This window comes from Arvicanthis niloticus, chromosome 20 (assembly GCF_011762505.2).
Source record: "Arvicanthis niloticus isolate mArvNil1 chromosome 20, mArvNil1.pat.X, whole genome shotgun sequence".
Lineage (NCBI taxonomy): Eukaryota > Metazoa > Chordata > Mammalia > Rodentia > Muridae > Arvicanthis > Arvicanthis niloticus.
In genome coordinates this window covers 27,456,616-27,483,645 of record NC_047677.1, presented here as the reverse complement: position 1 = coordinate 27,483,645, position 27,030 = coordinate 27,456,616, and the positions used below count along the sequence as shown (strand labels likewise).

The 27,030-nt window shown below is 50.7% G+C and overlaps 1 protein-coding gene across 1 annotated transcript in view; it reads left to right on the top strand.

Moving 5' to 3' along the window:
- The first annotated feature begins 15,199 nt into the window (after positions 1 to 15,199).
- LOC143435316 (collagen alpha-1(XIII) chain-like) overlaps positions 15,200 to 27,030 on the top strand; it is a 42,884-nt gene continuing 31,053 nt past the window's right edge. The window contains exon 1 of the mRNA XM_076917227.1: positions 15,200 to 16,015. Coding sequence (XP_076773342.1) covers positions 15,728 to 16,015 — 288 coding nt within the window. The 5' untranslated portion in view covers positions 15,200 to 15,727. The remainder of the gene's footprint in view (positions 16,016 to 27,030) is intronic.

Genomic DNA, 27,030 nt, shown 5'->3' with positions numbered 1-27,030 from the left:
GCATCCTCTCCCACTGAGGCCAGACGATGTTGCAGAGATTCACAGCCTAACGCTGGACAGAGCTCTGGGACTCTAATAATGATTACAAACAAATAAAACAACAACCTGGGAGACACACCTGCTGATCCGATATCATTGGCGCTCCCAGAGTTGCAGCTGCCACCTCCCTTGAGTGACGGAATTCTGTTCACGTGAATTCCAGCTGAAGAATGTCTCCGGAGTGTTGAACTTGGCCGTCTGGAACAAGCAGGCCAGGCAAATGGCATGTGGAATGAAAACTATGGAGCAAGGCCCTTCGGATGATTTGGCCATTTGAGGAAGGGCTTGGGTGGGAATGAGCAGGGAGACCATGCGTGTTCTCTTGGGAAACACTCCCAGAATTCAGGCTTCATCTCCCCAGGGACAGACCCACAGGGCACTCCACCCTCACTGCGATGTTCACATGAGGAGGTGGTTCAGCCTTTCTCTTCTGCCTCCCTTTACACATCTCCCAACCCTGTACACTGCAGGAAGGAACCTGTTCCTCCATAGCTGGGGAGCCAGGGAACTGCCTGACTCGTTCAGTCACAATGACAACTGCTCTCCTTCATTGACTCCTGTGGACTCAGAAAGTGACTTTCTCCCTGAGTGCTGGAGTCCTGTACAAGACCAACCAGGAGTTTTTGGTCTGGGTTATTCTAGTGTTTTACTTAGGGTTTTACTGCTGTGGACAGACACCATGACCAGGGCAAGTCTTCTAAAGGACAACATTTAACTGGGGCTGGCTTATAGGTTCAGAGGGTCAGTCCATTATCATCAAGGCAGGAGCATGGCGGCATCCAGGCAGGCATGGTGCAGGAGGAGCTGAGAGTTCTTCATCTTCACCTGAAGGCTGCTTGCAGAATACTAGCTTTCAGGCAGCTAGGATATGAGTCTTAAAGCTCACACCCACAGTGACACACCCACTCCAACAGGGTCACACCTTCTAATAGTGCCACTCCCTGGGCCAAGCATATACAAACCATCACATCTAGGGAGGACTAACTTGGTTGCTCAGTGTCTTCGTTAGGACTTAGAATTGCCAGGAGCTGAGGTGACTCCTTAGGCCTGAGCAAAAGAGGAAGTAATTGGAACGTATTTCTAAACTGTCCAGGATACCTCTACCCTCAGATACAGCTTGCTCTGGGTGTCATGGTTGCTAGGAAACAGTTGCGGCCTATGTCTCAGCCGTGTTCCCTCTGAATGTTCGTTCCAAGTGTTCAGGGCACCAAAAACCCAGGTTCAAATCCAACAGAAATGAAGTGTGGTTTGGGGGAGTGCAGAGATGATGACTCAACTGATACAGTACCATGCAAGCAAGAGGGTGAGATTCTGAGTTGAATACCCAACATCCTCATAAAGACTTGATGCTGGCCCACAACTGCAACCCCAATGCTGTGTGGGAGGACCAGCACATTTCTAGAGCTGCCAGCCCGTCAACCGCACCTAATCAATAAGCTCCAGATTCAGTTGATTTTTTTTTTTAATTAAATAAATGTCTCCCATTGTTCTTCCAACCAGATGGCTTTAGGCTTTCTATAACCAATAACCTACAGCATTAGATCAATGACTAGTAGTTCACACAATCACATTTGGGCTGTTTCCAAGTCTGGGCAGCCTGGGGAACTGCTCCATCCAGGGATGTCTAATTCGTATATCCCAACAGACCAGAGGTGGAGGGCGGCCCCTCAGCGTTGGGGAGGGGTTCCAGGTGTGAGAGAGGTGGAGCTTCCTTAAGGGACCGCAGGTATCTGAGTATTTGAGGGATGTCCAGCAAAAAGTTCTCCTTTAGGGTTCTGTGGCCTGGAGGGGGGGGGACAGTTAGAATTGCTTCCCCAGGCAGCCTTGTACCTCCACTTCTTGTGTCCTTTGAATGACACAGAAGGGGAAGTCGAGGAAAGGGAATCCTGTGATACAACTGATGGGATGGAGCTCATATGTGGGCTCGCCCAAGGTTACAGTTCCCATGACTGATGCACGGTGGAGGTTTAGAAACCACTCTTATGTTGGCCTGATGGGCATCTGAGCTCCCAGCTGCACCAGAGACTGGCTGAAATCTCTCTGGTTACTGTATTAAAAGAACACACACACACAAACATACACACACACACACACACACACACACACACACACGCCTCTGCCGTGTCCCACCCATTTCCCAGCACCCTCTGCTGCATGTACAGCTTGTCTCAACCTGTCTTCTTCAGAACTCAAGCTCTGGCCCCCAGGTGAGCAGGCGATTGTCCACATGGTACGTTATTACAGACCAGATTCTCAGTTTAGTCTCCTTAATGGTGAGGATGTCCCGGGAACTGTGTCATTGGATGACACACCCATTCTGCGGCTGTCCTAGAGTGTGATTCTATAGACAAAGGCAGCCCGAACACCGTGAGAGGATATATGTCCAGGACACCCTTTCCTATATGCGGACTGAAACCCCAATTTTCAGGACATGGCGGTACTTCTCTTTTTGGATTGCAGAAAATAGCACTAAGAAAAACAATGTAGTTGAGAACAAGCACATACCTCGTTTGGGTTTTATGTAAAATTATAAAACAAACCCCAACAACAACAAGAAACCCCCCTTTTAGAAAAAAAAAAAAAAAAAAAGCAATGTATCCTCGCTAAGGAGGAAAACACTGATAACTCCAAATATCCACGTAAATGAATGGCTTACCCAAAGACTCACGCATCTTCCCTTGAGAACAGAGAATGGTTTGTGTCAATTCCCTCATATGTATTAGGCCCTTCGCACTCCCTACATATTAATGAAATCTTCCCCTCAGCTCTGGCTGTGGTGGTGGTGGGGTAGGGGTAGGGGATAGGGGGTTGGGGTGAGGAGTGGGGGTACAGAGAGGGCAGGGCAGCCAGAGCCCTCTCTGGCTTCTGGCTTCTGACTCCAGCTTCTGACTCTTCACCCTATCCCCAGCCAGCAGGTCAGAGTTTCCGAGCTCACGCTTTGATGTACAGAAGGTGTGGATATAAAGCAAGGTGCCTGGGCCAGGAAACCAAACCCCTCTCTCGCCTTGGCTCTGCAGCCCACTTGCTGATTGACTTCAAACCAGTATGTTCACCTGGCGGAGTCCCTGACAACATCAAGGGAATAGACAAAAAAAAAAAAAAAAAAAAAAAAAAAAAAAAAAAAAAAAAAAAAAAAAAAAAAAAAAAAAGATTGAATGCAGTGCCTGTAGCTACCTGAAGAGGGCACCAAGAAGACTCTGTGTGTGTGTGTGTGTGTGTGTGTGTGTGTGTGTATATGTATATATATACACATATATATACATATATATATATGGTGTGTGTGTGTGTGTGTATATACCCCCTAACTGTAGGAAGGTGGGACACCCTTCCTGGGACAAAGGACTATAACCCTACAGTAACCCTAGTTCTAGGGGTGGGGGTAGGGGAGGAGGCCTGGGGAGAGGGCTCCTGGGGCCACAGGAAGTCTCCAACAAAGCTAGGGCAGTGACAGGGTTGGGTGTGTCTGAGCAAATGGCTTGATTTATCTCTCTCAGCAGGGGAGACGAGAAAACTCTCTCTCTCTCTCTCTCTCTCTCTCTCTCGCCTCTCCTCTCCTCTCCTCTCCTCTTCTCTCTCTCTCTCTCTCTCTCTCTCTCTCTCTCTCTCTCTCCTCTTTTAAAGAAAATTTTCCATTGTGAAATGTCATCCGCTCAGAGGCCCACAGTGACCCTCCCACTTACCATTAATGTGGGATCTGTGCTGCCACACTCTTTGATCCTTCCTCACTGGGCCCCTCCCCTAGGCAGAGGAGAGAAACCTGTTCATACAGGAGAGGGTTGGAGAGGGAAAGACCTGAGGTCCAGAGAGTTAAAACAGAGTTACAGTGACCCTGGTTGACATTTATTGAGTGCTTACTGTGGTCTTCTCTCTCTCTCTCTCTCTCTCTCTCTCTCTCTCTCTCTCTCAGTATCTTATTATTATTACCTCTACACATGCAATAATCCAGTCAAAGATAATTAGTTACTAGCCCAGAGCGATAAATGGAGACTTACACCAGTTTGATTGACCCCAGAGACTTTTAATTTTATTTATTTATTTATTTATTTATTTATTTATTTATTTATTTATTTTATATGAATACACTGTAGCTTCAGACACACCAGAAAAGGGCATCAGATACCATTACAGATGCTTGTGAGCCACCATGTGGCTGCTGGGAATTGAACTCAGAACTTCTGGAAGAGCAGTCAGCGCTCTTAACCACTGAGCCATCTCTCCAGCCCCTGACTCCACAGACTTAACTTTGTCATAGGTTAAGTTAAAGTTTTGGAGCTTTGTGCATACCGCTGTGGGCTAAATCCTTGTGAATAGCAGGATAGACTGAACTCCAAGGGATGCTGAGCCCCTCCTTCCACCCCGCCCTCCTCAGCATCCTTCATCCATATGAGAGATGCAGGGTACCAGGGCCAGTCAGTTCCCCAAAGCAGATAGCCTCTTCCTCCTGTCCCAGTTTAGCCTCAGGCTCCTTCTGGGAAACTCTCTTCCTAGTAGCAGGGGATGGCAAAGAGGCCGAGGAGGAGGAAAAGGCTGGGTCAGGAGCATTGCTCTGTGGGTCTGGGAGGATTGTTCCCAAGTGTTGAGCTGAGATCCTAAGCCCATGGCCACGTGGCTTCCCAGTTCCTCTTTTTGGTAGTGTGACCCTGGTGGGTTGTGTAGCCTCCATACCTAAGATTTTCTCATCTGTCTAATGGGAGCATAGAAAAACCTACTGTTAGTATTTCATCATGTTCTATGTATGACACATGTGATAGTGTGTCCAGAACAGTGCCCGCGTGTAGTCAAGGTCTCACAGAAATGGGCCATTATTATTATTCTCCGGGGTGACTCACTTCTACCATTTAGAATGCAGTGGACAAACTGCACAGATCTGTGCCAGGACACAAGATGTGGGCCCCAGCTTTATCATCTTGCCTGATGTCCGGACACAGTCTACTCTTCTTGACTAGAGGTTCTTGGGATCCTCCAAAGGACCTAGCAGGGCTGATAAGCAAGCATCTCCATTCTAGAAACTTTGCACAGAGTACCATTAGTGACCTACCTCCCCGGGTCAGCTTCAAGTAGAAGTGACCAAGCTTTGAAATGGGACAGCAACAGACCTTCTGGAAGAGTCCCTGCTTCTGCCAAGGACCCCTTTCTTTCCTTTTTAATAATTAATTTATTTATTTGCTTTACATCCCAGTATCAGCCCCCTCCTCCCAGTACACCCTCACACAGATCTTCTCTCCCGTCTTCCCTTCCCTTCTCAGAGGACAGGGTGATCCCCCCTTCCCCCCATATCACACACAAAACACCCCCCCACCCCAGCTGTTGTGGAACCCATGTGAAGACCAAGCTGCACATCTGCCACATATGTGTGGAAGGGTCTAGGTCCAGCACATGCCCACTCTTAGGCTGAGGGTTCAGTCTCTGGGAGCCCCCAAGGGTCCAGGCTTGTTGACTCTGTTGGTCTTCCTGTGGAGTCCCTGTCCTCTTCAGGTCCCTCAATCCTTCTCCCAACTCTTCCACAAGACTGCCCCAGCTCCAGCTAATGTGTGGCTGTGGGTCCCTGCATCTGTTTCCACTGGCTGCTGGGTAGAGCTCCTCAGATGACCGTTATGCCAGACTCTTTTCTAAGGATCTTTGTTCAGTTGTGCAGGGCCCATGCTTCTAAGAGACCTATCCTGACTGGACTGTTGGTCTCATGGTCATTGCCACCATCACCATCATCATTCTGGTCAATGTCACCATCAGAAGCAAACCATCATCCACGTCACCTCTGTTAGCGACAGCACTATCCCTCCCCACAGCCCCCTCCATATTGATGCAGTCTTTTCTTCTTCCTCTCCGCCATCTTTGCCATTTCAAGAACATCTGGACACTCCTGTGAACAGCAGTTGCTGGGATCGGTCAGAACTTTTTCCTAGCGAGAGACAGAAACTCAGGTCAACTAATCCAAGAAAGATATAACTGAGATTTATGGCTCACTGCCCAAAATGGACAGGAAAGGCATCCTATGGATGACTGCCCAAGCGGGGTCGAACACTCAAACCCAAGAGGAAGCTTACTCCACTCTGTCTCTCATCTCTCCTCTATACTTGTAGAAAATATTTAATCTCAATCTGGGGTTTCTGTCCCACCTTTGATCATTCAGTTCCCAGATAAAAGACACAGAACTTTTATTATTTACAATAAGCCATAATCAGCACTAGAGCCATACAGACGTCTACCCTCTATGCTATTAGAATCTACTTTCCTATTGATAACCCCGAGTTATTACTTTCTATGTTTCATATGAGCTGCTCTAAACCCTGATTGGCCAGCACTTAGGGCCACGCTTTCTTGACTCCTAACCCATGGTGTCGTTCTCCTCTCTCTATCTTCTTCTTCTCCTCTCTCTATCTTCTTCTCCTCCCTGTGGTCTCCTCCAACCCCTAGGCTGGGAACATCAGGTCCAGCCTAACTCAATTCCACCCAGCAATAGGCTGTCAGAATCTGTATTCATCAATCAGGAATAACTTGGGGGCAAGATCACATAGCATCACTTGGGTCTATGTGTGGACTCTCTCGTCTCTGGGGTAGCCGGGTCTTGGGGGTAGCCACACTTAGCATCACAATACATGGTGACAGATCAAACCTTAACCCCACTGTTTACTCCATCCTGTTCTGCACCCAGAACTGGTCCACACGGGCTTCATGGGTTCTTATGCTGGCTGCATAGTGACTCAAAGATTAATTTCCATCTTCCAGGCGCCAAGGTAAAACCCCCCAAAAGTAGTCACTGTTGACGTTTGCGTACACACCATCTGGTCTATCACAGTGGCCAGAATGTGTGGGATCCTGACTGATCTGACCTAGTCATGTGCCTAGCAAGCACAGGGCAACTGGGAAAAGTTGGTGAATAATCAGTCGCCCTAGTTTTTGTCTACGTCTACCGCATCTTCCCACCACAACCTTCACCACTCTCAGCACCATCACCGCCACCATCACCATCACGTCTCCAGCATCATCACCTCCACCTTCACCACTCGTTTGAGCTCTACAACATGCCCAACCCTGAGCATCAAACTTGGAGCCGCAACCGATTCGAGGTGGATGAGCCTTCTAGTCCTGCAGGAGTTCACTGGCTCCAGGAAGCCAGAGCAACTGACTCAAAGAGATGGGCTCTGGTCCTTGACTGTCAGATAGGAGTGAAAAGTGAATCCTCCGGCTCAAGGCCTATAGCTCTGCTATGGGAAGGTTGGCATCCTTAGAAACCATCAGGTTGTATTCTGATGGGCCAGAATGTTTTGCAAACAGCCACTATGCCATAGCCCAGGTGAGAGCTAATCCTCCATGTGTGCCCAGCCCCCACCCCATTCCAATGCCCAGGCCTCACCAGAGCCCTCACCACGCAGGCCCCTCTCCCAGGAGACTGTAGCTTTATCTTTTTGGCTTTGTGCCTCCTATTCCTGCTCCATCTTTGAGCAAACATCTGTTTCCAGATGTTGTCCCAGAACCTTCTAAAGTGGAGGCAGAGTTTGGGCTAATCTGTTTCCAGCAGACCCGCCTGTCGACAGTGAGCTAGCCTCTGAAACGGGCCAGGCTTCAGAAAGGAAGACCCTGATGGGGGAGGGGGCAGAGGGGGGCCCAAGAAAAATAAACACGACCTCCCTCCTCACTTCAGAAATGACCCCCACAAGAAATGGCCTCTGGATAGGTGCTTCTGGGCACCTCAAAGGAGAACCACCCTGAGATGAGACACAAAGGCTGGGTTCATGTTCAAGACAAAGGGTTCTGGAAATGTAGGGTGGGTAAAAGACAAGAAATGCCCAATGCTGGTAAACACTCATCGGCTGCGGCACACGAATCGGGCTCTTTGTGAGCTGTCTGTCCTCGGCCAGAAACATCTGTGTCTTGAACACCAGTTGCTTGTCCCTCCCACAGGCCTCCTGTCTGTCAGGGAGCACTCAGTTCTGGGCTGCTTTTCAGAGCCCATGATTGGGGTGCTTAGATTCTAAGCCCTTCCTAAAAGCCGATGGACAGCTCTGAAGATCTGGACTCTTGAACTCCACGATGATCGTTTTGCCTCCGAAAAGCAGCGAACAGCCCAGTGGAGGCACTTGCTCATGGGTCCCAATGTCTGCAGATCTTACTATCCTCTCTCCTGGGTTTTCTGCTTTGTTAGGGCCTCTTCCCCGTTCCTGCCAGCCAGGAGGCTGTGTGCTCAGGCCAAACTTGGAAGAGAGGTACGTGGTCAGAAGAGACAGAAGCCAGCACCCAGAGACCTGGGGCCATGTCTCAAACAAAATCTGAATCAACATAATGTTTTTATCTCCAGTATCGACCTCAATAGATCGGTAAGAGCCTCTTATTTGGAAAAGCCCAAGTGTGAGTGTGTGTGTGTGTGTGAGTGTGTGTGTGTGTGTGTCCGCATTCATGTTGAGAATGCTACCCCGTAGTTGATTAGTGATGTCTGCCAATGGTGTAGGAATAAGAGTGTTAGCATTTGTACTAAACATATCCAGCCATCCCGCCTGAGGAAGGACTGATGGAAGACAGAAATGGTTGAAGCCCCTGGTACCAGAAGCCATGTGATGTACCCTGGTAGGAAGGGAACATTGAACTCTTCTCCCAGTCTCCTCCTGCTGTGCTCCAAGACCCAACTCAGGACCTCCTGTTCCAGAAGCCTTTCTAAACTGTCACCCCCAGCTACACATCTCCACTGTTCTTGTAAATGCTATTGATTCTATTAGTTCTTAATATGACCCTGCAAACCCCCCCAGTAATGGAGGCTGAGTCCTGTTGATTTACTTAATCAGCTTTAGCACAATTATTGGGCGACTATCCCTAATCTATTTCCTATGCTAGACTAGGCTAGTTCCCTCTGCACTCCCCGGTTACTTCCTGTTTCAATCGGGCCTCTCTTTCCTTGGCCGGCTGCATGCTCCTTCCTGATCCAGCTCATCTAACCGAGAGCTTCTGCTCTTCCTGCTTCTCCCATTCTCTCTCCCTCTCTCTCTCTCTCTCTCTCTCTCTCTCTCTCTCTCTCTCTCTCTCTCTCTCTCTCTGCTCTCATTCATTCCTGACACAGCTAATTCCTGACCGCTCAGAGGCAGGTACATGTTCTTGCTTATGTATGTATTCCACTGCAGGATATGCACAGAGGTCAGCACAGAGCATGTGAAGGCCCAAAGCAGACTCCAGATATTCAAAGTTCATATGCACAGAGGTCCTTTCTGTGAATGTGTATGAGTGTACTCCCAACACACGTACATGCACATTTATACACGCACACATGTGCATGCACACACAGATACACACACACAGAAAAAGAAAGTTTGTTGTGTACCTGTTGAGTCAAGACAGTTCATCCTGCACATGTCTGCTTATATGTACATGCAGAAATGCATGTGATCCTATTCTGGTTACTTTTCTTTCTTTCTTTCTTTCTTTCTTTCTTTCTTTCTTTTTTTTTTTTTTAAAGAATTATTTATTTATTTGTTTTATGTAAATACACTGTAGCTGTCTTCAGACACACCAGAAGGGGGCATCGGATCTCATCACAGATGGTTGTGAGCCACCATGTGGTTGCTGGGAATTGAACTCAGGACCTCTGGAAGAGCAGTCAGTGCTCTTAACCACTGAGCCATCTCTCCAGCCCTCTGGTTACTTTTCTATTGCTATGAAATGACACCATGACCAAGGCAACTAATAAAAGAAAGCATTTAATTTGGAGTTCATTGTTTTGTGGCTGAGTAGATGAAGACATGGCAGGGACCATGGCAGCAGACAGGCACGATGCTGATCATGGGCACAAGGCAGAGAGAGAGAGAGAGAGACTAGAAAATTACACAGACTTTTGAAACCTCAAAGCCCAGCCCTAGTGACCCACTTCCTCTAACAAGGCCACACCTCCTAATCCTTCCCAAACAGTTCTACCGAGCATTCACATATTTAAGCCAATGGGGTCAGTCTCATTTAAACCACCACAATCCCCAAACACCACAGCTGACAAGAACATGTAGCAAGAGCCTAACTAAGTGACAGCCGAGGGTCACCCCCACATGCACCCACACTCCCTGAAGGCATAAATGCCCAACTGCACCAAGCATTTTCATCCATGTAACCTCCACATGCGACTCTGCTCTTAACTTTTGGAGTTCAGTATGGCTTCATTCAATAAGGTTGCTGGACCTCTTTCCCCATGTACCTGAGCTCCTGGCCCTCAATGCAAGCCTGTTCTGGACACAGTTGATTACCTGGTCCACATGGCTGTGTGGGAAAGAAGTGGGTGTTCTGAGATGTTTCCAGATGCCTGGTTCTCTCAGTCCCTTCTCTTTTGCGTGCTAGCTTCAGCCTCAAAGAGCCGCCTAGTTTCCCTAAAGCTCCAGGCACCTCCTCAATCCCATGGCCTTTGCAAGGCAGGCCTCTCTACCTGCTATGCTCTCCCTGTGCCCCTTTGGGGGGCTATTCTGCTTACTTTTCAGCTCTTACTCTGCAAGTCTTACAAGGACCCCTCTTTTTCAGTCCCTCCCAAGCCCACTGTGTCCTGCCTTGTCACATCCAATGGTCTCACCCAGACATTGATCCATCCTATCCATGGCTGTGTCTCCAACCCTATCACAGAGCCCTGCCCCAAAAAGGGCTCCATGCATATTTGGTGGATGAGTGGATTTTTGGTTCCTATCCACTCCACTGTCCTTCCCCTTCTGTCCTCAACCAGTGTGTCCCATGAGAGGACAGAGGCACCAGGAGATAGCTGAGACTCAAATTCACCCACCCATGCACCACTTGATTTCTTGTTCAAGCCCACCACTCTTTTTAGGGTGAGCTTTAAGGACCCACCTGCCTGACTTAGTAACTCCCAACTTCTGAGAAGCCAGACATGGATGGAGTTAGAAAAGTTAAGATAGTGTGGTAGTTTGAATACACTTGGCCCAGAGAGTGGCTATTAGGAGGTGTGGCCTTGTTGGAGTAGGTGTGTCACTGTGGGCATGGCCCTTAAGACCCTCATCCTAGCTGTCTGGAAGCCATTCTTCTTCTAGCTGCCTTTGCAACAAGATGTAGAACTCTCAGCTCCTGCATCATGCCTACCTGGGCACTGCCATGCTCCTGCCTTAGTGATAATGGACTAAACCTCTGAACCTGTAAGCCAGCCCCAATTAAATAGTGTCCTTAAAAGAGTCATGGTGTCTGTTCACAGTAGTAAAACCCTAAGCCAGATAGAATTTAGGCCACAGACAGTGGCTCCCACCTGCTAGGTAAAAGTTTATCATCTCATTTGGTAACTGAACTCCACAAAGCCAACAGGATCCAGGCCCTTTCTCCCTTGTGGCTCACCCCACACAGGACTTGGAAGCAGGACCACAAAGCTATCCATGTTCATCCATGTAACCTCCACATAGGACTCTGCTGGGGAACATGAGGCCTGGAAAGAAACATGGACCAGAAGGTTGGGCAAGTTCTCAGTCTGGTCTCCTGCTTAGCTTTGCTTAGCCTGACATGGGTACTACAGGGGAGACTGTTGGGCCCTGGGTGAAAAGTGGGCTTGGGCCAAATCAAGTGATGTCAGCCACCAGGGCCACATGGGCCAAGATCAAGCATCCAGCAGGAGCCACGGGGCACTGGTGATGGCTCCAGCTGAGGGAAGAAAAGCAGATAGAACTGAGGAAGAGGCTCAGTGGAGGAGAGAAAGGGGAGCTCTCAGAGAGCCAGGAAGGCAGCTGGGTGAGAGGAACAGGGGCATGTGAACTGGGGGTTCTGTGGGACACAAACCAGCCCAGGAGGACATAGGAACTAACCCCCATCCCCACCACAGTGAGGGATGGGCAGAGTATCAAGACCCCTCCAATTCCTGGACAAGTGGGGTCTTCCAAGAGCATGATGGGAATGTGGGCCTTTCTGGTCTGCCAAGACTTTCCTAGGCAGAGGTGGGTGGACATATCTGTGCAATCTAGCTCAAACTGGCTTGAGCAGACCTGGCCCAGAGTTGGGAGAGTTCAGGCATGGATGAACCTCGAGTTTAGTAGAGACCAAGGACTCAACGAATATCTCAAGCGTGAGGTTCTCAACCCTGGCTTCCTCTTACCTAGCCAGGGCCACAACACCCTGAAATCCTGAGGGCTGTCTGTTCAGGTTCTTCCCAAATAAACTCTGCCCCACCCATTCCACCCACCTCTTTCTGGTGGACCTGAATTGGCCAGTCTTTGATTCCATCTTGGACTCCATCCCTGTAGCCAAGGAAGAAGGTTACTTCCTATATTCCTTACTTTGTGTGTGTGTGTGTGTGGCTGCAGACAAACTCCCTGACAACAACTACTTAAGGACACAAAGGTTTGGTTTGGGCCCAGAGTTTTGAGAGTCTAGTCCATCATGTCAGGGAAAGCATGCTAGCAAGAACATTTGGCATTCAGTCACACTGTGTCCAGTCAAGAAGCTAAATCAGCTTGCTTTCTCCTTATTAACCTGAAATGTTTCAATCTGGGAGGAAATTGTTACCCAACAAGCTGTGACTCCAGATCAAAGTCAAGTTCTTTGGTTAGGAGTGGAGGCTCCTATTTTGCTGCAAAGCTGAAATTCCTAGGGACCTTTTCCGGACCATCACATTCCTGTTCTATTGCCTGGACATCCCTAAAGGTCCTTCTTCAGTGCCTTCTCTCCACTGCCCAGCCTTATGTATCAGCTGTGTGTGGACATGGCTTTGCTGCTTCTCACCTCCAACTCCCTAGATTCTAGGATACAAACCAAGCCTAATTTTTCTGCAACATTGATCCGAGGGGGTGATGCCTACCATGAAAAACCAAAACCAAACCAAACTATCACACACACACACACACACACACACACACACACACACACACACACAATCTCCAGAGGAAGACATTGAAACAATGCAGAAGAAAAGGTAAGGCAAAGGCTTGCTTGTTGCAAAACTCCCTCCAGCTATGGAGAGGTGCAGGCTCACCTTGTTGGGTAACACAGTTTCCTCCCAGATTGAAACATTTCATCCTACAGGGAAGCTCTTTAATCAGGAAGGTAAACAACTCAAATGAGCTTCAGGAAGTCCCTAAAACTGATCAGATTCACCAGGCCCCTCCCTGCCAGAGTAAGCAATAAACGCTGAGAGAGTGGGAAGCTGTTATCATCTTGTCCTTCTGGGTCCAATTTGTTGCCATTCTGTAGATGCGGGAGGGAGCAGGGGTGTGTGTGTGTCAGTCAGCACTAGCAACCATGAGCTCCTGTGAGATGCTACTTACTTACGGAGTGCCTTCTGTTTGCTTTACATTCACCTCTTCTTTAAATCCTCCTAAAAATCTAGATCCTTTATTATAAACCCAGTTTTTCTTTGAAACAATCCCATATAGCCCATGCTGCCCTCAAACTCACCATGTAGCCATGAGTGGCCTTGAATTTACCATCCTCCTGCCTCTGTCTCCCAAGTGCTGGGATTACAGATTTATACCACTACACCTGGTTTATTTTAAACCCACTGTCGGAAAAGGGCTTTTTTCGTTGGTTTTTCTGACTGCATGGGGTCTCTCAGAGCCTTGGGTTTTGACATTTTTTTTTTTTTTTTCATTGCTGGGCTCAGCTCAGGCTACCATATCAAGGCTATCTGAGCCTTGAAACCCCAATCTCAAAAATACTGCAGCCCCAGATGTTTTCTGTTTTGCTGCATCAGCTCAGTGATTTGAACACCTCAGTTCAAGCTGCCTTTCAGACAGACTGGGACAGGGTGCTGAAGAAGCCTCAACTCGCTTAATTTCCTGCAGCTGAGAAACTCTCCAGCGCCCCCTAGTGGTCCTGAATGGCATTGTATCCTCAGGCATTCGTGCTGGGAGCAGATATCCTTTGAACAGGTTGGGGCCCTAGAGGCCTGTTTGTTAATGAGACACATCAAGGAAATGTTGACACTGAGACTTCCTGGGCAGCAGTCCTGTCCGCTGCATTGCTTTCTAGCCCTGTAGTTGTCCGTAGTATCTAACTACCTAGCAGTCAGTCTCACATTAAGCCTCCATAAGTACTGTAGCTTCCATTCCGTAGATGTGCACAACACACTAATGTTTGCATTGCATATAAAGCTCCTTCTCACTGGTCAACATGCAAAATGTAAAGTTTGCCTTGTTACTAGGAAAGGACGCTCACTCCCACACCTCTGTCATCATCCCTCCCTCCCCCCCCACCCCCCACTTCTGATTCACAGTTCAAGGGCCAGCCTACCCTCCCCTGCCCGATGCTTCAGCCTCATTTGCAGGAATGTCTAGAGGCAAAAGGAAATAACTCTACTGACAGAGGTCACTTGTAGTAGCGGGCAGGTTAAGAAGGGGTAGGGGGAGAAACACCAAAGGCCACTAGCTCTTCTACAGACGAGGAAGCCACACAGGCGGGATAGTGTTAGCTTTGAAGGGGATAAGGGGAGATGGCGCGTGAATGTATGAGAATTGCCTGCCTTTGATGGCTTGCACTCCTAGGTCGACTAGTCTGCGATGGGTCTCAGATCAACATAAATGAGAGCCCCCCCACCCCCCGCCTGTTGGACATTAAAGGATAAACCTGGGCGGTGGGCGTGACTCTTGATAAACTTCCGTTCTGTAGTTCTTTAAGTCTAGTCCTGAAAGAGAAAAGGGGCGTGAATATCGCTGCCTCGGGGCTCTGGGTTTTCTACTCTGAGTGAATCTGTGGTTGGTGGCAAGGTCCCGGTAGAGACACCTGCAAAGAGCGGAGACCTGGATAGAAACGGTGAGGGAGAGGTGTCTGCTGTAGCTAGATCTCCCAACTCGGGACTTAAAGGACCATGCAGGCGCCCTGGCAGTGATTCAACAGATTGCCGGAGGGTCCCCGAGGCCCTGGGAAAGGGGAGTGCTGTGGTGCTGTGCATTGGGTGCCAGGAGGGTCCCCGAGGCCCCGAGAAAGCGGGATGCTATGATGCCCGGTCCCTATGTCTTTGAGATCTTTCTTGAGTGTGAATCTTTGGAAAGGAAGAGGCGTGCAGCCCCCGCTCCACCCCACACCCCCTTCCCGCCTATAAATAACCCCAAGTGTCACTTCAAAGGGCACCAGGAGCCCGGGACAGGGGCTACCGAGGTCGGCGGGCCCCCGCACACCACGCCCCTACCCCAGGCGACTTTGCATAAATAAACAAACCCCAGCCGCGGCCCCGCAAGAGGCGGAGGAGGAGCGGGAGGAGGGCGAGGGAGGGGCGCGGGAGATTAGTTTGGGAAGTAGCGCCCGGCGCTCATCCGATCCGCGCGGCCGCGCCGGCTGTGTCAAGTTACAGAGGCGCCGGAATCGGCCCCAGCGCGGCTCACTGCAGCCACAACCCACCTCTGCCCATGGGGCCCTGCATGCGCGCCCCTTCGCCCGGGGACTGACACCCGCTCTCCCCGAAGACACCAAACACCCAGAAGGACCCCGAGCGTCGCACCAGCCCGAGGACTCTGCAGAGGCGAGAAGGCAAAGAGCGGGGAGCGGGGCCAGGTCTCCGGATTGGAACATTCTTCGAAATAACTTTTTTCTTACTTTGACGTACCCCGATCGCGTCTGCTGGTGGCTCTTGGCTTCCCCCCACTCCGACTGCTCATTTTCAGTCCTCTTTGGCGAGCAAAGGAAAGGGACGTCCTCTAGCCACGCTAGCCCCCTTTCCCCTTGCCTATCAGTTTGGATCGCGCCTCTTGGATCTCGTTTTTATTTATTCTATTTATTTATTTATTGGCTCTCAAGTCCCGAGGGGATGGTGGCGGAGCGCGCCCGCAAAGCGGCAGCCTCTGGCAACCGCGGGCCGGGGGAGCTGGGCGCACCAGGGCCCGGGACAGTGGCGCTGGCTGAGCAGTGCGCTAGGCTGCCGAGCCCCGGGTGCTGCGGACTGCTGGCTCTGGCGCTGTGCTCGCTGGCGCTCAGCCTGCTCGCCCACTTTCGGACCGCTGAGCTGCAGGCCCGAGTGTTGCGCCTGGAAGCGGAGCGCGGGGAGCAGCAGATGGAGAAAGCTATTTTGGGACGAGTCAACCAACTGCTGGACGAGGTTTGTGCCCTTTGTTGCTGCCTTTTATCCCCACCCCGAGGCGCCCTCTCCCGAAGTCCCGGGACTCCACGAGCCGGTGCGGGCTGGCGCTCTTTTGCACGCTCGCCCAGGTTGCCTGTGCTAGATCTGCGGGCAGGGATCGTAGCTGAGCTGCCAGAAATAGGCATACGCGGGACCTCCCAGCTCCCGGAGACCTATGGTCTTGCGCTGGGGGCGCCCTACGCGCGCGGCGGTCAGGTGGCGGAAGGCAGGGCGCGCAAAAGGTGCGCAGAGGCCGCCTGGGCTAGTTGCAGGAAAGAGTCTGGGGTACGCTGGCGGGGACTCTGATGGTCCTGTCCGCTCCACGAGGGTGGGTGCTGCCTGGATTTTATGGTCACATTTGGAAAGCAGGGCAAGAGAGTGAGCCATTTAAGGACCTAAAGGGACAGTTTCTGAAGCGGATTGCTCTTTGCTGGTCCCTGTTTGCTGTTTCTGTCCCCTGGGACCCAAGTGTGAGTTGCCTGGCTCCGTCCTCCTCAGGGTCCCGTTAACCTATGGTTCTTCCGGCTGTGGCCTCTGAAATGGTCCCAACTCCATCCCTGCAACTGGGGAAAGGATGCAGCTCTCTCTTTTTGTCCCCAAACGTCCTCCTTCCCAGGTAGTTCACAAGTTACTAATGCGTGTCTTCAATGGGGGAATCCTGAGAGTGGGCATGGCAGTGGCATCCTCCCTGGGGAGGCGGGAAACGCAGACTCTAGTGGGGCGGAGTGTGGGTGTGAGCGATAAGGAGGCAAAGCTGAACACCACAAGATGGAGTGGCAGCCAGCTGAAGAGAATCTGAACGGCACAGTGGGAGGTGTGTGGGAGCCCAACCAAACGGGTGCAGCTGAAAAGCCAGCAAGCAACTCTGGGCTTTTGCACCCAGCTTGGGATTTATTTGGATGCTGTGCAAACTGGGACGGGACACATACTGTTAACCTCTCTGAGCTTACAGAATGATGGCAAGCCTTGGCCAGATCCTGCAGTTAGGTTTCTCTGGGGTGCTTCTTTTATAGTAATTCCCTAGATGGCCCCATGGGGGAAGTCACAGGCCACAGCATAGAGGGTGCCCTATGCCTGCTGCTACAGCCCATTGCCATGACTGGCCATAACTAAGAACGCTCAGTCAGGCCTCCCACAGTTCCCTGGGCTTGGGGGCAGTAGCTGGGCTCTGGCTAGTTGTCTGAGTGAGGGAAGGGCACCGTGTGGACCATGTCGAGGGTGGCAAACACCTCCTCATGTGCACCCACCCCTCCCTGTGCCGGGTCTCCAGGCCTCCCGTTTGCCTCTCATGTAGAGTTCCCTGCTTCAAGCAAAAGCTCGTGTTTACCCTCTTGACTCTTTGACCCTAGCCTCTAGAACTGAGAAGCACTCCAAAGATGATCAGAAGTGAACCCATTTTACAGAGGGGAAAACCGAGTTCTTGAGATGGGCAGCAGGTTGTTCAGGGCTATATGATAACACCAGTGTTAGAGCTAAGCCTCCCTACCCTGCATCCATTGCTGAGAGCTAGCTGCAGAGGGGTGGGGGACAACTGCCCTGAGGAGCACTTCAGTCTTCCGGAACTTGAGTGGGACATAGAAAGAAAATGAGCAGACACCGTGTCTGGAGGGAAACGTTACAATAATGGAGGAAAACTGACCAGGAAATGTCTTATATACAACGTAAGGTGGGCTTCCTGAGGAAGTGATTTTCAGGGCAAGACCCAGCGTGAGTAGGAGTTTGCCTGGTGCAAGGGGGTAAGCATCAGGCTTTGTGCTAAGACAACTCCACCACCACTCAGGGAACAGGTTCAGGAGGATGGAGCTAGAGGTGGGGGCGGGGCTGCTTTGGGGCTGTGAATGACGTGAATGATGTGATGGGAGCTGGGGAGACCATCATATGGGCATAGTTGGAAGTTGAAGCAAGATGCGATGGGCAACCCAAGGTCCTTAGAGACTGCTAGCTGGGGAAATGGGGAGCTATCAAAGGATTTAATGGAGGATGTTTATGTCCCTTAAATGGGGATTGAGGCTGACAGGATGCTGTTTGGGGACCATGGATGGGGGTGATGTTGGGGACAAGGCTAAGTGGACCCGGTAGCTGCAGGGGACACCTGGAGGCAGTCATCTGGGAGTGTTGGAGGGAGCTTCCTGTCACAGAATCTGGCAAATACAGGGTCTGCAGTCTGGGGGCTGCTGGAGGGGCACTCAGAGGCCACCTGGCCTCATACAGTAATCACTAGCCTATGTGACTTATTCTATTGGAATTAAATAAAAAATCAGACTGGAGTCCGTCACACACTCTAGTCTCACGGAAAGCACTTGGCACATGGGAGAGCTGGTGACTGGCTGGGCAGCAGAGTTTCCTGTTTCTGTGACAAAAAATAGCCTGCCCAGAGCAACACAGGAGAGAAGGGCTTGCCTTGGCTCACAGTTTGGAGGTTTCAGTGTCTCTGGTAAGAGGGGCCAGAACAACTCTCTGTGCCCCTCCAGCTGCAGGTGCTGCTCTGTCAGGCTCTTCTGGGTTAACTTAACCCTTTCCAGAATCACTCTCACAGACACACAGGGTGGGGGTGGGGGTAGGTTCAATCTTCTAGGCTGTTCTCAACTCAATCAGGTTGATAAGATTAAACACAATATGCAGCTTCCGGCCGTGGAAGTGTCTCCAGAGAAACTAGAGGGGGACCCACCCTTTGTCTCTCCTTCCCCATGGTTATTCTCCCACTTCTAAGCAAAGAACAAGAGAGGAAAGGGTGAGCCCTGACAAGAGGGCTCAGTGGGTGGGAGGGCTTGCTGAGTCAGCCTAAGACCTGAGTTTAAACCCACAGACTTATTTATGTTCTAGCACAGGAATGCATGTGTATACAGACTCAAACAAGAGCACCTGTGTGCACACACAGTGATGATAAATAATTTTAACTAAAAAAAAAAAAAATGAATGAAAGGAAAAGTGGACAAGGCTAGGCCAGGATGAGAGAGGGAGGGCCATGTAGTTTCGTTTCAAAACAGATTTGTGAAAGGGTTGGGGAGTTCCTGCCTTTATGTTGACACAAGGAGCTAGAGGCCTTAGGGACTAAGATTAAATCCCCTGCTGCTGGGGGCCTAGAGTGGGCCTCACCACCCCCTGCAGTTAGGTTTCTTGGCTGCTAAATCCGGGCTCCAAGTCCACCCTGGGACTGCTGTGAGACCCTCAGAAGGTGGCAGACAGCAAGATGCACGAAGGAATGGCCCCACCAGCAGGAGGTGATGATGCCCCAAAGAAGGGCTCCAGGGTCCTAGGGTAGCAATTCCTGGAGCAGATGGGCCTGAGCCCCTCCTTAAAGGAGAGAGGGACCTCAGAAGGGGCCTGTGCGATGATCTGCTGGTCCCCTGAAATCCAGGGTGACATGAAGTATGAAGAAGACAGAGACTGGGTTTGTAGGTCTGAGAAGGAGGGGGCTGGCAGGGTAGGCCAAGCAGAAGGACCCAGTAGGAGAGGACATTTGGGTGGAAGTGCGTAAGGTCAGATCCGAGGGGCTCCCGGCCACTGGTGGATGGGTCACCACTAGGAGAAGACCTGGGGATTGGGAGGTTGGGTTTGATTTCCCGCCAGCACCTCTCTGTGGTGTGGGACCCTTAATGAGTACTCCAGCTGCCTGACAGTTGATTTCCTTGCTGTGAAGAAAGAAACTGGAATGTCCCAAATGGAGAAAATCAGATGACACCTAGGCTAGACTGGGCAGGAGATGGAGGAGAGAGGGGAAAGGGGAGTGGGGGAGGGGAGGCAGGATTGCAATTAAAAACAGCCAAATTCAGTTTGTCTTGCAGCCCCTGGCCTGTGGACTCTGAAGGAGGCCAGATAGACTCCCACCCCAGTTACAATGCTGCTCCCAGTACCCTTGTTGTATTGTCCCTTGGAGTGGCTCATAGGATATACCAAGGCCACATATATGGCCAGGATGGCACCTCCCATCCTCCCCACTCTGCAGTGGCTGCCACTATCCTACCCCACTATATAGATAAAGAAACCAGTGTCGCTGAACTGCCCTCCTGCTCCCTGTGACTCATTTCTTCCACCTTGGGGAATCCCTGGGAAAGGAAGTAGTAGAAACTTCCAGGACAAGATGTTGACAGAATGCCAGCAGACCTCCCCCCCACCACCCCTAGAAAGACCCGTTTATGAGAATGTCTCACGTCTATAGGGTATGTGTACAGGGACCTTTTATTGGGCTATTGAGAGGAGAGATCAAAGCAGTGGCAGGAAGATTAATACACTAGGCTGTGGACTGAGAGGTGGGCTCTGAACGGAGCAGGCTGTGTCACAGGGTGGGTTGCCTGTGCAGCAGTGTCCTGGGTACCAGACAGCTGAGCCTCAGGACAGGTCTTAGGGAATCCTCAAAGGCCAGCATACCACTGAGTCCATCCCAAATCATGCCTCCCTTTGTGTGTGTGTGTGTGTGGGGGGGTGATATGCCTGGGGCCCTCTGCAATGGGGAGACAGGTCCAGAAGATTCTCCTCTACTACATCAAAGCATCAGGATGGGATCCTGTTGGAGAGGTTTATGAGGTTTGTTCTTCCGTGGTACTCACTCTGTTCTCCAGTTAACTACTGGCTCATTGGCAGGTCACTGGTAACCAGTACATGTTACATGTGTGTCTAGCCCCAGTTCCAGGGTTCTCAGCAGACATGGCCCATTGATCACAGGATGCTTTCCCATCAAGCTTTGCGGGGCCTTGAGTCTTGCAGCTATTCTCCAGGAAGCTTCGGAGAGCTAGCAAGAGTCGGCGCCCAATGTGAAGAGAGCCATTTTGTGACCTGAAGTTTGGTTTTTGTTTTTTTTTTTTTTTTTTTTTTTGTTGTTGTTGTTGTTGTTTTGGTTTTTCGAGACAGGGTTTCTCTGTGTAGTCCTGGCTGTCCTGGAACTCACTCTGTAGACCAGGCTGGCCTCGAACTCAGAAATCCGCCTGCTTCTGCCTCCCAAGTGCTGGGATTAAAGGCGTGCGCCACCACCGCCCGGCTTGGTTTTGTTTTAAATAGCAAGTTTAGTAGGATGCATTAAGTCAGGGAGAGCTCTCACCGTCTGTGTGCAGAGACTTCTCAGGTAACTCCAGGCAGAATGAAGGCTCACCGGGTAGCTAGCCCATGCAGGAGGTAGCAAGAAGTGAAAGTGTCAGAACAAAGGCCTGTTGCTCACTCCCAGGAAGATGTCTTTCCCTCTTACTCCACATCCTTCTAGATTCTTCTCAGTGTCCTCTGGAGAGATCTCTGAAGCCATGAGAACTCCCTTTCCTCTCTCATTTGCCCCAGGGGCACTTCCTGGATGGGCCTAAAATGACATTTAGTGCAGAGAAAGAAAAAGCAGACATAGCACATAGTGCTGGCTTCCCTGTCCAATGGTGGCAGACATTACTAATCACTCAATGATTAGCTTTCCCTGAGTCTGGTCGGACCTATCAGTCCTTCTCCAATCCAGGACACCAGGCTATATCCCCAGCCCATTGAAGCCAATACACAAGGAAAAATCTACCGACCAACTGTGACTTAGCCCCAGCCACGTGGGCCAAGTGTCCCCCTCTGCATAACCTTTAAATGCCCTGTCTCTCCATTTGTCCACACAACCTAGTAAGAGGGCCAGAGACTCATTTGTCTCCAGGCTTGTTATTGACCATGGTCTGGGACTTTGGAAGTGGTAGGCAGATTTCACCAACCAATTGATTAAAGATCACGTGTGTGTGTGCACATGTATGTGTATGCAGGTTTATACATATATGGAAATAAGAGGGCAACCTGTTATTCCTCAGGTGTGTGTGTGTGTGTGTGTATGTGTATTGGGTGTGTCACAGGATCTCTCACTGGCTTGGAAGTCAGCCAAGTTAGGCTAGGCTGACTGGCTACTGATCCCCAGGGATCCTCCTGCCTCAGCCTCCGCCTCCACCTCCACCGGGATTACAAACACACACTCCCACACCCAGTCCCTGTGTCTGATCTCAGGTCCTCGTGCTTACAACAACACTTTAGCACCTGAGCTCTCCCCACTGAGATTCCGTGTCTTGCTAGAAGCTGGGGAAAATGTTCCAGCCAACTGAGGCTCGCATACTTCCAGCCCAGCCGTGGCTTAGCATTTGCTCCCACAGTGTCCTGGGAGAGGGACTTCATAGTAGTCAGCCGAGGGTACCGTTTTTTTTTTGGGGGGGGGGCATGCCTGACCCTGGCTGGAGGTTGGGGATGGCTCCTCATGATCAGTTCTGCCTGCATGGGGCAGCTGGACAGCTTCACCTTTGACCCCCAGCCTCCAAGGTCAAGCGTTCCATCTACTCCTTCCCAGGCTGCTTGGCAACATTTTTCAGGGGGTGGGGGAGGGGTGCAGAATTTGGCCTCACAGGGCCCCCAGCCACTAGTTGGGTGAACCTTGGGATCCTGATTAGGAAAATACAGATGGCAGAGCCCTCTGCACGGAGATGATGGATGATCGGGTGAAATTATCCAGGCGTGCTGAATGTGTTAGCCACTGACACCCCCCTCCCCCATCAAGGGTGACTAGACAGACGACGCAGCCAATCTCTGCATTTATAGTTACATTTATTGGGACTTACTGTGGACCTGGCACTCGCTGCTCGGAGCTTAGCATCTACTGATCCCCAGAAGCTGTGCAGGAACCCCGCCTGTGTTTTCTGAGTCCGCCATTCCTTTTTCAGAGACGAGGGGAAGTTGAAAACCCACAGAGGTCAAGTGACTTGCTCAGGGTCACGTGGCTCCTGACTAGTAGTGATGAGACAGCACAGCCACTAGCATGTGCCTGCCTGCACGAAGAAGACTAGGGAGGTGTTCGGCGGCTCTGGCCCCTACAGAGGAGAGGCTGGACTGAACTGGCTTGTGTTACTGGCCATAGTGAATGGCTGCACGGGCGGGTGCTATTTCTTCCTTCTAGCCTTGGTAAGGAAAATCCTTAGGAGTGTCTTCATCTTGTCCTGACCTCAGCCGTGCTAGGCTCTTCGAGGGTGGGTTCTTACTGCTCACACCAGGAACTGCTTTATCCCAAGTGTGGGCTCACCCGATGGCTGGAGCCACATTCCCAGTTCCGATTGTCTCTCTGTCTCTCCCTGATTCTTTCTGTCTCTCTCTGTCTCTGTGTGTGTGTCTGTGTCTTTGTCTCTCTCTCTGAATATACCCTGAGCAGCTGGTCTTTCCTCAGCCAGTGAGGGGAATAAACAGGCTCCCACGGGGGAAACTGAGGCCCAGGGCTGGGGAGGGCTAGGAACACTCAGAAAGGGGCTGCTGGCAGCTGGGTTCCCTGGGCCTGCCGCTGGGCACAAAAGGAGCGGAACTGCCTGAGAGAGGCAGGCCCAGCCTCCTAGGGAACACTAGACTTCTTTCTGTCTTCTGGAGGCTATTGTGGGGTTCTGGGAAACCCCATGTGGCTGGAGTCCACTCCGGATGGGTCTCTTTAGCCCCTTCCTTTCCTGACCCAACCCCAGACTCAATGACCTCTGAGGAAGGCAGCCTGGTCTTTCTGCCTTCTCCTCCCTGTCTTCTCCCTCCTCCTGACTCTCCTTTCTCAGACTCTCCCTACCTGTCAGCCTCCTCAGACATTCTCATTTTTACCTGGTGTTTAAGCTACCACAGAGAGGCCTGGATGCCCCAACTGCAGTCCTGGGCCTCTGACAGCCCCCCACCCCCCAGAGAGTCCAATCATGGTTATCAGCTGCACTCTGGGTGTTCTCACAGAGCGGCTGCAGAGAGTCAGGCTCTGATTGGATGGCTTGTAGAGACAAGGATGCTGAAGAGAATGGGTGAAAAGGAACTCACTGGGACCTCTCTTCCCTTGCCCTCTGGAACAGTGATAAGATTCCTTGGCCTTGAAAAAGGAATGGCTACCTGGGAGGACCAAGAGTCTGCTGCCTCAAGGCCAACCCATCCCAAGTTTCACACAGAAAAGGAAAGAAGCCTTGGTTCTCATGCTTACCTTCTCCCTTCGATGAGGAGTTCACTACCTTATATTATTAGGACTTTATTCCCAGGGTTGGTCAAATCTTACTTGGAGTGGGTCCTTCATCTTGTCAGAGCTCCAGACCCATCTGCCACCACCAATTGCTAGCATGGATGACAAGCATCTAAAGTTAACCAGAGGGAGAGGGGACTTGCTCCCTTACAGAGGATGCTCCTCTGTGATCAACTGGCCTCCAGCCTCCCTCAGACCTGTTTCTATCTTCCCCCATCACTGCGCTGCCCAGCTCTGTTCCCAACTCACCTGCTCACGCCACACGTATCCTTAAAAATCACATCCTGTCACAGCTGATACAGTTTAGTCCCGTCGCCCTCAGCCCAGACATGACTCACAGACGAGTGGGTTCAAGTCCAGCTGGGCTGTGTGAACTCAAGGAAGTCGATAGACCTCTCTGTGCCTTGAGATGCACCTCTCTAGAATGGGGATGATAATCATAAGAGCATCACCTACAAGGGCTTGTCCTAGACTTAAAAATTAGGAGCCGGGGAGGCGGCTCAGTCAGTAAAGTGCTTGCCAAGAAAACATGGTTGCTCAGCAGCCGTGTTTGTTTGTCTGTTGTTGTTGTTTTGTTAAAGCCAGCCATGATGGAGTGTGTCTGTAACACCAGCCCTGGGTGACTGGAAATAGGCAGATCCCTAGAGTCTCTGCCTAGCCGCCCTAACCAAGTCAGTGAACCCCAAGTCCAACAAAAGACCTTCCATAAAAAGTAAGTTGGAAAACAATTGCGGACCCCACTAGTGTTAGCCTGTGGTCTTTTATACTCATTCACATGCACCTGTGCCTACACACACATACACACACACACACACATATACACATTCACACATACACGCATATATATATATATGCATATACACATAATCACACACATATATACATACAAATACACCTACATATACACATATACACTTGTATGTATATATTTATACATGCATATACACATGCATACTCATGTATAGACATACACTCATACATATAGACACACATGCACTCATGTACAAACATACATACATATATACACATACACATATACTCATATGTAAACATGCATACATATATATACATATACACAGTCATATGTACAAACATGCATACATATATATACATATATACAGTCATATGTACAAACATGTGCACACAAACACATTATATATATACGTACACACCCATATGTATAAACATACATGCACACACATATTTACACATACACACCCACATGTATATGCATACATACATATATACACACATGTACAAACATACATGCATACACATATATAACATACACAATCACTCACACAGAGTGAATGTGTTTTGAGACACTCCTGGTATTTGGCTAACAGATATTTTTATCTCCCTCTATCACAGACATGGATAGACATGAGCTCCAAGTCAGGCTTCCTGGGCTCTAGTCTGGCCCTCTTACTTAACCCTCTGTGCCTCAGTTTCCTGCTTGTGAAATGGGTTGTGAGATCTGCCAAACGAATGACTAGACAAGAAGTTTGCGTGGTTTCTGAGACGCATGACATGGTGCTGGCGTCCAGTCATCTCCAGTGCCCTCACCTGGCCGGCTGCCTCAGCTCGGGTGTCACCTCCCTGTGACGAGCCACGTGGTCTGTGATTAGCTCACTCTTCTCAACTACAGACACGATAACAATGGGGTTGTGGATAGTTTGTGTCACTCTGTATCGGCGCCCCGGGCCCGCCTCTGGGTCCACTTGATTCTGACTATTCTACAAAGAACATAGATGCACCCCAGTCCCTTCCTGCATGGGGAAGGGAGAAAAGAGCGGTCATGAAAAGCAGTCTCAGCTCCCCATATCCAGGACCGTTGTCCCTGGACCTGCCCCTCAGTGGCCTGGCTTCATCTCTCTGGGTCCCTGAGGTGCTGCACACCCATGTCAAGACAATCCACAGACAACTCACAGCCAGTTGTAGGACCTATGTTGCTCCTTGATTCCCCAGAGGCAGCAGGCGGACCTTGGGTTAGCTAGACGGAAGGACTTCCCTATATCAAGTCTGGAATGCTCTCACACACAGGTACAAGGCAGCTAGCTCCCTTTCCTGAGCTTAGGAAGAGGCTGCCACCAGCACCCAGAGACCTTTGCGCCTAGCCTCCCAGCCCTGGAGTCCGTCATCCGTGATCGGGCACCCAGCTCTTACACGGCCTGGAGGGAGGAAGACAATTCTTTGAGCTCCTTGTGCGCTCCCCCCCCCCACCCCCCAGTTCTAGAGTGGCCTGGGCGAGTCTGTTTGGGGTTGAGTGGGTGTGTGGGTGTCTGAGTTTCCTCTGCTTTGATTTCACCCAGCTAGCAGATCGGCTGTAGCCCCAGGGCTTGCAGCGGCTCATGGGCCTCTCCCTTTCTAGACCCTTCTCTATGCCCCTCCCCCACCATCTTTTGGGCCTCTCCCTCCCAAGCCCTCTTCTGTTTCCCACTCCCACCCCGTGCTGTTCTGGGACTGGGCTACACAGCTGGCTTTGGGCTGCTGGTTTGAACCTCTGCTCTTCACTGTGGGTACTGCCCGGGTCCAGCCCAGGCCTAGCCCAAAGCCACAGGGACCAGGTCCGGAAGAGAGATGCCTAACTGGGTCTTGTCCACCGCCATTTTCTCTTCTGATACCCAGAGTTAACAGGAGGGCCACAGGCAGGGCATCATCTTCCTCTTCTTTTCCCCAGGAGGAGAGGGCCATGGCAAGCCCAGGACAACTCAGTACGCACCCCGTCAGTACCCATGGGTGGTATGGGTATACTAGCCCCTATGTGACAGGCAGGAGAGGCAGACCCATGTCAGCTCAGGACAGGTGCTCACACCACACCTGCTGAGTAGTAACTAGGCTCCCCCCAAGGCCAGTGTCTCCTCTTGTCTGGTGTCCTTTCTGCCATCCCGTTGATGCAGCAGATAATTAAGGCCACTTTATGGCTGAGTGTATTGAAGCCCAGATGTTTTATTTGTTGCTGAGAACTGTTAATGAGGAAGTTGGGGTGGGATGCACAAGCCGGGCCCCACCACCTCACCTCACACTCCTATCCACA